An 11,052-nucleotide genomic window follows, 5' to 3' on the forward strand; every position below is an offset into this window, starting at 1 on the left:
GTCACTTGTGTATATTTATTATGTATCAGTGGCAGCAGTTGGTGGTTGTTTTTGGAAACAAGGTGGCAAGATTGTCATCCAGTAAATCCTATGTATATATGCCAGATATGACGTCATCCTAGTGCTGATTATCTCAAGATATATGTAGACAGATGGGTCAATGGAATGATGTTCCTTTCTTTTGGTTAGATGATGACTTGATTTATTTCAAAATATGCAATATTAGTTTTTTTTAAATACATTTCTGAATTAAAATTAAATTTGATATTACTGGGGGGTAAATCAGAAGGGTGGTACAACTCTCCTGTTATCATCATGAAGGCAAAAGCATGAAATCCATGAAACAAATGGATTACATTTTAAACCCTTATCTAATTAATATTGTTTTGTTAAAAAAGTTATATCTATCTATCTATCTATCTATCTATCTATCTATCTATCTATCTATCTATCTATCTATCTATCTATCTATCTATCTATCTATCTATCTATCTATCTATCTATCTATCTATCGTTCTGTCATTCTATCATCTATCACCAACTATTCACACACACACACACACACACACACACACACACACACACACACACACACACATATATATATTATTATTATTTTATAATAAGGGTATTTCATAACCTTACTGAAAATTTGAATATTGCACAATGACAACTGCATGCATTCAGATTGCATGTAAAATATACTTGACATTTATTTTCGTGACATTTCTAAACCATATGAAGGATTTGTAGATCTACAGTTTATATAATATATTATCAATAATGTCTATTCTTGGACTTACGTCTGTTTAATGAAATCTTCCCCAGAATCCACAGCCAGCAGCAGTGCACCAGGATCGGGGCCCAGTTCACCCAACGGGGCCTGCAGTGCCTTGGGGGCAGAAAACGGACCCTCCTCTCTACCAGTCACCACACGTACTGAGGTACTAACATTAAACATGCTTTTTTACAGGTACGCAAGTTAAGTAACAGTTAAGCTTTCTCACTGCAGTTTCATCAAAGCTGAAAGATTAAAACTTGTACGAATTAAAGAAAAGTTGATGGCCACCAGGCCGCACCCATAGATTTCCGCGACACAAGCCTAGCCTGTCCTTGTGCAGCTATGAAAACACAATGTCTCTACAGCCTGTGACCTGCTTGTCCGTCTCAGTTCAATAAAAACGGCTCCCAGCACAGACAATAAAGAGTCAGATCACTTCCTCCCACAAACTCCTGCTCTGTACCGCTAAGCTTTACTGGCATATCTATGTGGTTTTCTTTGCCTGCAGCTCTCGTAAAGCTCAGGGCAAGAAAGAGTAGATCAGATATGGCTCAAAATAAAGATACGTACAGGGCTCACCTGGATATTCTTACTGCCAACCTTCAAAATAGTATGCAGGTTCCAGGTTTAGTACATTTTAAGCTCAATCGACTTTACATTATATATAAATCACCACAAATCTCTGACTCCCCTATTCTTTAAAACAGTGTTGGTTTACAGTGAGGCATTAAGAATGGAAGTGAAAGGGGCCAATAACAAGCCAGAATTATTTTTGTGGTAATCAACATAACACCACCATGCTGTCAATTAGATCTGGAAAATTAATCGAAATTAAACCAAAAGTGATTTTATCAGTTATCAATTTGATAGGCTGTGATTTAATTTAAAAAGTATGTGCTGCGTGAAGCACCGTGAGCAGCTCGTTTACAAGTGAGCAGCTTGTGGTGCAGTGTTTTCAGTATCTTATGGTAAAATTTATAATAGTCATTTTTTGCTAATTTTAATAATCATTTTATAATCATATGCATATATAATCACAAAATTGTGAGCCAAATTGTAAAGCCCTACAAACAAGCTTTTTTATTTATCATACATCCCAGTTAACCATGGTTTTACTACAAATAAAACAAAAAACATAGTTACATTAGTTAACTGTTAATCATAAGTTAACAATGGTTTTGCTACACTAACCATAGTTTACCCTTGGTATTTGTAGTAAAACTGTGCTTATACAAATGATAATCAAAACGCCAAAAAAACATAGTTACTACACATTTACTACAGTAAAACAATGGTTAATTTTTGTAAGGGTTGCAGCCCTACTGCCAACTCATGGAACTTGTGTTGAACCCAAAATATTCCTATAGGAACGTTGAGGGCTTTTCCCTTTTAGCGATGTTCATTAGCTTCCTCTGACTCACTTCCTGATGGCTTCACGGCTGGGTTCCTCCGGGTCCCTGTGGACTTTGCTCACAAAGAGGTGTATTCTGGGCAAATGTGACATGTCTCTGTGAAGCCTCAGCTGAGCAGCTGTGTTATTCTTCAGCACCACTGTTTACACTCCCCTGGACCTCCAATGCAATTGCCGACAAGGAATGCTTATTGCGCTGCGATCCAGGGTCGAGGTGGTGGGTGGTTGAGCTTAATTGATCCACCAGCCGCTGGTAGCCAAAGACACGTTAACAACACAAACACGCCCGATCGCAATTGTATTGACATAAGCTTGACGTCTCATGGATCGTACCGGTGCTACCCGCAGACACCGCGCCAGTTTCGAAAGCCAGCCCTGTTAGTGATCCGTTACATTGGGTATCTTCTTTCAGAAGGAACTGGTCCCCTGAGTCAAATAAGACCGGATATCCACATACAGGTCAGTGAATAGGCAGGAGGGATTGGAGGGTAAACAGCACAGCCCCTCTGCCACATGCTGATGGGTCGCACCACTGGGTGGAGGAAGTACAGTCGAAAACTGATCAGCAGTGAGACAAATGGAGTGTGATTCTGTGTTTGTGGGCTTCTCTGTGGCCTTGGTTTTACGTTCTCCAGTTGAGCTCATACAGCTCCACTGTGGCAGGAACAAAACCGTCATTCGTTTTAGTACATTAAAGTTTATTGTTCTGTTGCTGTTGCTCTTTCCAATGGTTCATAGTGGGATTTCAAAATATCGCTTTCTCTCTCTCTCTCCCTCCCTCCCTCCCTTCCTCCCTCTCTTTTTCCATCACAGAGGTGGCCGTCACAGCCAAGGTTATTAAGGCCTGAAAGCTCAGTGTCTATGTTAAATCTCTATACGTCTCCATCGCTCCCCAATATCTCTCTGGGTCTCTCTGCTGCCTCTTCTCCCATCAGTGTAAGTCAAACAACGACATGCATCATCTTTCATAACTTCCTCTGTTAAAGCCTGTTCACACAAAGTCTGGATTTTTGGCATGTATATACATATATACAGTACAGACCAAAAGTTTGGAAACATTACTATTTTTAATGTTTTTGAAAGAAGTTTCTTCTGCTCATCAAGCCTGCATTTATTTGATCAAAAATACAGAAAAAACAGTAATATTGTGAAATATTATTACAACTTAAAATAATAGTTTTCTATTTAAATATACTTTAAAAAAATAATTTATTCCTGTGATGCAAAGCTGAATTTTCAGCATCATTACTCCAGCCTTCAGTGTCACATGTAACATCCAGTCTATCACATGATCATTTAGAAATCATTCTAATATTCTGATTTATTATGAGTGTTGGAAACAGTTCTGCTGTCTAATATATTTGATGAATAAAAGGTTAAAAAGAACTGCATTTATTCAAAATAAAAATAAAAATTCTAATAATATAAATTCTAATCATATATTTTCTTTACTATCACTTTTTATCAATTTAACACATCCTTGCTGATCCTTCCCAAATAACTGACCAGTAGTGTATATTATCATTACAAAATATTTATATTTTAAAAACATAGCTTCTTTTTTTATATATATTTTTTTTACTTTTTATTCATCAAAGTATCCTAAAAAAGTATCACATGTTCTGAAAAAATATTAAGCAGCAGAACTGTTTCCAACTTTGATAATGAATCATCATAATAGAATGATTTCTAAAGGATCATGTGATAATGATCCTAAAAATTCAGCTATGCATCACAGAAATAAATTATCATTTAAAGTATAATAAATTTAAAAACAATTATTTTAAATTGTAATAATATATCACAATATTACATTTTTTTCTGTATTTTTGATCAAATAAATGCAGGCTTGATGAGCAGAAGAAACTTCTTTCAAAGAAGCTTCAAAACATTAAAAATAGTAATGTTTCCAAACTTTTGGTCTGTACTGTATATATATATTGTTTTTATATTACAATTGGTTCACTGTTAATAAATAAATGAATAATTTAGTAGTATTATATGATATTTCGTCTGCTTGTGTAATATTGTTCATTTACCAGTCAAAAGTTTGGAATTATATAGAATTTTTTTATGGTTTTGAAAGAATTATCTTAAGCTAAGAGTAAAATTTATGAATATATACATTCATATATTCACTCATTTAAATTTAAATATGATATATAATTCAGTATTGTATAAGTGTGAATAGTTTTGGTGCAATATATAGTGTTAATATTTTACATGAATATTATTTTGTTCACTGTCACTTGACTATAATCAGGACATCATTATAGAAAAATGACATTTTTAATTTATGTCTCTTTTGAATTCCAATTTAGAGTCACCAAGACTGATTTAATTCTAATGAAATTGATATGGATGTTTACACTGATAAATAAGGGGAAATGTAGTTTATGGTCTTGGCTCAGCTGCATATTGTTTGACTGTTGACAGACTAACCATCACTGGCTCAATAGATGATAAGTGTAGCCTCAGGGTGCTGGCCTTCGACCTTGGGGGATTTTATAGGCCTTAGATAAATATTGTGTTTAACTGTCTGGTGTCGGTTGCACTCCAGCCCTCCCCAGTCACCTCATCCATTACTGCTGTTTAAAGTCCAGCCAAACCAGAATAATCAAGTGTAGCTCTATATAATATTTAATCTAGAGTAATTTTTTTGTTTGAATACTTTATTGCTCCCTATCTAGAAGATTAAATAAACAAGAATACATTTGTATACAAGAGACTTTTTGATCTGAACAATCCAAGACCATTCCATATAGTCCCTTATTTATCAGAGCACATACTGAGGTGTGAATCAGTTAATTCAATACTTTTACTACTGTACCAATTGAAATTAATAGACCATATCTTCTCTATCACTTTTTCTCAGGGTGCTCTAGGGCTTCAGGAGAAGCATTTTGAGGGTGCTGGTGTATCAGCGGTCATCCAACGTTTGCCCACCCAACTTCTGGGTCCTGTGCCCATGTCTGTTGCAATGGAGGCCAAAGTGAGCAGCAGCCACCAAGCGCTCCTGCAGCACCTCCTCCAGAAAGAGCAGCTCCGCCACCAAAAGATCCTCTCTACTGGTGAGAACATCAGAGCTTCGATATATCCAAAGTTGTGTCATGAAACTCTAGATGGCACAGTCCTATAGGTATAACTCAATCTGGCATAATGACATCATCACAAGGCACAGCTGATTGGTTCTTTGTATCAGTAGCCAATGAGCTTGCTGCTCAATATTCAAATACCTGTTTGCTGTAGCAGCTGTAGTAGTGTGGTTCAGAAACCCTCCAGCTTCCCCAGTTCCACCTGTATAGATCTGCTATGGGGTAATTCATGTATACTATACATGGGGTTTATTCATTAATGTGCAGCAGCAGTATTTCTTACATTCTCACAGCAGCATGTTGTGGATGTATTGGTGGTAGCAAATCGGTACTTTCTATGCCGCAGCAGCATAGCAGATCTATTCCGCCAAGACCAAACATTGTCACGTACAATACCATGCCAAACCCTCTGAGAGTTGTCATGACAGAAATAAGATTCTTGCAGAAAACTTAAGTAGATACGGAAGAATATAATTTGTTTTCAACTGAACAGACTACATCTTTTATTCACAGCTTTCACTTTGCATTAAATTAAAGGTACATGCCCCCTGAAGCAACATGGGGTTAAGTGCCTTGCTCAACAGTGAAATATTGGTTGCTCAAGATTGTGCCTTGTGGGGTTTAAACCTGTAACCTTTCAGCTTGTGGCCTTTTTTCATTTTTAAATTAATAGTTCACCCATAAATTATGTAATTTGCTCACCCTCATGATGTTCTAAATGCATATGAAATTTTTTCCTTTCTCTCTTTAACGAAATGAATGGGCACTAGATACTTGAAGCTTCAAAAAAGCAACATAAAGGAAGTCTTCTAAAGTCATGCTATAACTTTGTATGATCAGATCAATATATTTTGTTTCATAGGTCAAAGTCCAGTGCATCCTCCTTCTCCACTGGCCATGATGGAAACCTCTCCAAGCAGCACACAACGCAAACTGCCTCGTCACCGGCCCTTGAACCGAACCCAGTCGGCTCCACTGCCCCAGGGCACACTAGCTCAACTTGTGATTCAGCAGCAACACCAGAACTTCCTGGAGAAGCAGAAACAGTACCAGCAACAGGTCCACATCAACAAGGTAAAATCACTTAATCAACCTGTCAAGTGCAAAAATGACTAGTGCCATCATAGGAAGATGAGGATGAAGCTGATTGATTATGTTGTCATCCTAAAACATATTTTCCTTGAAATACCATTCAGTTCACATGGGAGCTAAAGTTGGACAGCCCATCTCCGTTATGTTAGGGAAAAACCTGTTCTGGGTTCAGAAGCAGCACTTGAATTAGCATAGCTTAAGGCATCTGTTGCATGCTAACACTACAAAATTTACCAGGGACAAGTTCAAATGGGCACCAAAGTGGATAGAATATATACTTTTGTTCCCCTGTGGAAATATTTGTGTTTCTGTGCACCAGCAGCCGTGACCTGGCCATCCGTTTAAGTGCAATTATTCTGCCGCGCATGCAAGGTTAGCGACACGGGAGGCTCGCGCTGTGAAAGGCTGCATTGTTAACGGGATCTTGCAGATTGATCTGCCTTATTATTGCTGAGAGTGCTATGGGAAATTCAAGGTTACAAGTGCAATTTTCAGACATGAGGATCAAAAGTGCCCAGAGAACACTTGTTTTTGGCTATTTATTGTTATGGCCTCAGACTGAGGCCCTCAGTCACCAGGGCCATGTACAAAAAAACTGTCTAGTCTGGGTCACGAATGACTGGTATAATTGCTAGCCTGTAGTTTGAAAGTTGCTAACTCATTAGTTTATCATATTTAAATCATGTGAAACTATCAAATCATGATTAAATAAAAAAATGTGAAATGCAGAGTGCATAAAAAAGCACAGGTTCTTAGAAATCTAGTCTTTGGCTTTATGTTGGTGTCATGTGAATTTGGAAATCTATTAAAAGTCTCATATTCACTGATCCTAAAAAGCTCATGTGGTTAAACCATCACTAAAAACATATTTTTCCTACACCTTCAACATATAGGAGTGTACACAAATAATTATTTGAAAAAACCTTGGGTATGTTTTTTGGGGGGTTGTACCACATGATATTTTACAGCTTGAACTAAACACACAGTTTGACACACAGTTATAGGTTAAGATATCATTTCAAATTGGTATTTTTTTCTGCATGTTTACTCAATATTGGTTGCACCATATGACTCCAGTTTGGCAAGATTTTTTATTTTTTATATATTAATAAACAATAAAGTTAATTTGTTTCTTCTTCTAAGAAATAGTACTGGATTATTCCAAACTATTTATGGATTTATTTTTAAGAATTTAATTATTTTAATTAAGCTTTTTTTCTTCATTGTGATAATAGGGCAGTTGTATTTCTAACTTTATGCCCCCAAAAATATAAAAATTCATTTTATTTAAGAAATTCAAACATGCTCATCAAAAGATGTATTCAAATCTTATTTATGAATTGCATTTATATATATATGTATATGTATATATATATATATATATATATATATATATATTAATAGATGACCATAAAAATTATGTGATCTCACTTGAAGCAACTATAGTAACAATAATATAGTAACAATAATTTGTACTAATTATTAACAAGTAAATAATCTCTCTTTGGGCGGTCTGTAACCATAAACTCTTGTAGCTAGGAGTAATAAATGATTTCTTAAAGAAATGAGGTCATGAATACTGTGAAATCAGGGATTAGCTTTCTGGTTTAATAACTGAATGTTTTATCTGCGCTAAATAGGGCACCTGTGTAATTTTACATCCGCTTACAGGCTTTAGAGGGAGATATAAAAAGTATTTGACTAATTTCAGGACACAGTGACTATATTTACTTCACGTATGATGTATTTATATTAGGCTCACTGTTTGGCTGTTATTCCATCTTGTGAATGAGTTCCAATTGGTGAATGACAGTGTTTGTGTTGCCTGAATTGTCACGGTTACAATAAATAGCTCATTGACTGAAACACTTCTGAACATCCAATAATAAATCACGTTTCTCTCTCCCGTAGATGCTTTCGAAATCGATCGAGCAGCTTCGTCAGCCGAACATCCACCTGCAGGAGTCTGAGGAGGAAGAAGGAGAGGATGTTCATGAGGAGACCATGCAGGAGGACAGCTCGCCCTCTGGTGGCGTCATCAGGAAGCACAGCCCGGACAGCCACCGCAGCACCACCTCTGCTTCACCCACCGAGCCACTGGACACTCACCGCGGAGTCATCCAAGTGAAAGAGGAGCCCGATGCCAGTGATGATGAGACTATGGCTACTCAGAGCCTGGCCGACAAGCAGAGCTCCTACATTCACCACGTTAAAGGCAGGATGGTGATCCAGGCCATGATCTAAAACGACAGATACATATTCACACTCACACATGAAGACACAGGTTAACATACCTGCGACATGCTTACACGACACAGAGCCATTGCTTTGGGAGCTTCAGAACTGGTCTCATTCGTGAACTTGTGAAGTGATCTCGGTATTGTACGTTGTATGTTTTGTATATAATTGAATAAGATGAGAATTTAACTTGGTCTTTTAAATGCGAAGAAGCAGTTTTTGATTGTTTGTTGAAATAATAATTTAAGAAATCCTTTCTACTTTCTCCCCAGCCTTTGGGAAACAACAACTCGGAAGCTCTTGTAGGATATTTCTGTGATTTCCCATGGCACTATGGATTTCTTATAGATCTTTCTTAGCTTTTTATGAATGTTATTATAAGTTTGTATGGTGAAAAAAAAAAAAAAACCTTGGTTTGCTGAGAGAATCCCAAATTGTAGGGAAACAGGTCAGGAACCATGAAACCCAACACATAAACAGAATAAAAGGAATATTCTGAAGTTAAACTCAGTTAACCGCACTAATAGGATAATGCTGATAATCACAAATAAAAAATAAATAAAACAATGGTTCATTGGGCACCAATATTTCGATAATATAATTCATAAAATATTTTTTTCTATTGAAAGTTGTCTATTATTTGATCTGTAAAGTTCTTGTCATCATTTTTGGGTTTTAGACATTCTGTTGTCATGCAATGGAAGTTGATATAACTTTACACAGAAAAAATTACTAAGCAATTTTTCATACTAAAATCATATTTTTTAGGTACTAAAAATGGTATTGTTACAGATTGGCCTCATTAATTTCCTGCACTGCTCTAGTAATCAATATTATGTTGAGTGATGACTGTTGATTGAGCTGAACATGTAGTGAAACCCAGAATATTCCTTTAACAGTTGGAGCAAGACATTCTGTGTTCCCTGTTCTCCTGTGGCCCAAATCGAAGGCTGCCCTGGATCGTGAGCAGCTCTGCTCCTCGCTGAATTTTGAGAGGGAGAGAGTTGTAGAGGAAATGCCTGGTGGAAGCCAGGAATCAGAATGATTCATGAGCGCAGGAATGCTGGGAGAGGACAACTCCACGCTGAAGTCAGAGAGCCCAGCAGTGAGCTCTGATTTACTGTTAAGGCAAATTACAAAGTGAGTGAGGAGACGGCGGGGGGAGCCCCCTTTTAAAGCCAATCATTTCCTCTGTATTCCCACGTGATGTGTTTACCACGACATGCAGGCTCGATGTTACTTTGGCAGAAAAAAAAGGTATTCGTTCTGTTCTTTCCTGAGGCAATGTTGCAAGTCGTTGGCCGTCTTCCTTCATGAAGTGCTCGGATCAACTCATGTGATAGTTTCAAGAAACGTACTATTGTCATTTTTTGTTAGTGAGCCACTTATCCTGTATTTTTATTTGATTTTTATTTCAAACATTCGGTGTAAAACTGTTCGTTTTTGTGACTGAGATCCTCTAAAAAAAATAAAAATAAAACAACTTAAAGAGGAAAACATGTTTAACTGATGTGAGCCATCACTCTGTCCACAAAAAGCCTGTGAGTCAACCTGAGCTGGCCTGCTTCGTTCCTGTTGTCTGTTCCACTGTTCTGGATGTGAATAAGAACTGTCCGCTAGGGATATAATGTCACATTTAGTTTGTAACTGTACGCATTCCCTTCTGTCACAGATCACCTTTTTTTAAATAAAGTTATTTTCCATCCTGTACTTCTCTGGACAGTCTTTTCACCGGATGTGTTTAAGGAGTGGATTTCCTAAATTGAATTTCCTAAAACAGAATTGGAGTATAAAATACAGTTGCTCTCTTAACACATTTTCCCACAGAGTCCGGCTTCTGATTCTGAAGGCGATACAGAGGTTTTAGTCTCTGACTTTGAAGGCTTTCGGAACGGGGCTTTGAAGTGAACATGAGAGGTTCCTCGAGTCTGCATTAAAGCTGTTAAGATAAAGTGAACTTCAAGACGGTGATATATAACCTGGGTTAAAGCGACCAGGCCAAGTTTAACCAATTATGCAGGGTAGGAGCCAGAGCTCGGACAGTTCCTGGTCTGAACCAGCAATCCAGCTTCACCAGCTCATATCGCGATTGTTTTATTCAGTCAGTCTGAATCTGGAGAGGTGGGGTGAGAATTAATAATATAATAAATAATAATAATATTTTTAATATATATTATCTTAAATACAGATATTCTGAAAATGTAATAAAATTGTATCAATATAATTAAATGTATATATGCATGAATATAAATAATTATTGGATATTGGATAAATGGATTTGCAAACATAAATGCATTTCTCAAACAGGGTTGATGGACACATCCCTCATATGTCATTGGCTGACGAACCGATAGTACCTCCTCAAACAAACAGAAATGTTTTGAAGACGTGAAGACAAGAAAAAAAATCTGTTTATTCAGTTTGTTTTTGGGTTT

At 36.9% G+C, this 11,052-nt stretch overlaps 1 protein-coding gene across 5 annotated transcripts in view; it reads left to right on the forward strand.

Annotated features, from left to right (window-relative positions):
* Positions 1-10,327, forward strand: part of hdac9b (histone deacetylase 9b) — a 58,448-nt gene extending 48,121 nt beyond the window's left edge. For all 5 annotated transcript variants that reach the window (XM_059567496.1, XM_059567497.1, XM_059567498.1 and 2 more), the window contains 5 exons: positions 829-944; positions 3,006-3,128; positions 5,068-5,263; positions 6,150-6,361; positions 8,291-10,327. In XM_059567496.1, the coding sequence (XP_059423479.1) occupies positions 829-944; positions 3,006-3,128; positions 5,068-5,263; positions 6,150-6,361; positions 8,291-8,623 (980 nt within the window). In that variant the 3' untranslated portion in view covers positions 8,624-10,327. The remainder of the gene's footprint in view (positions 1-828; positions 945-3,005; positions 3,129-5,067; positions 5,264-6,149; positions 6,362-8,290) is intronic.
* Positions 10,328-11,052: the final 725 nt, after the last annotated feature.

The sequence above is a fragment of the Carassius carassius genome, chromosome 15 (genome assembly GCF_963082965.1).
Source record: "Carassius carassius chromosome 15, fCarCar2.1, whole genome shotgun sequence".
NCBI classification, from domain to species: domain Eukaryota; kingdom Metazoa; phylum Chordata; class Actinopteri; order Cypriniformes; family Cyprinidae; genus Carassius; species Carassius carassius.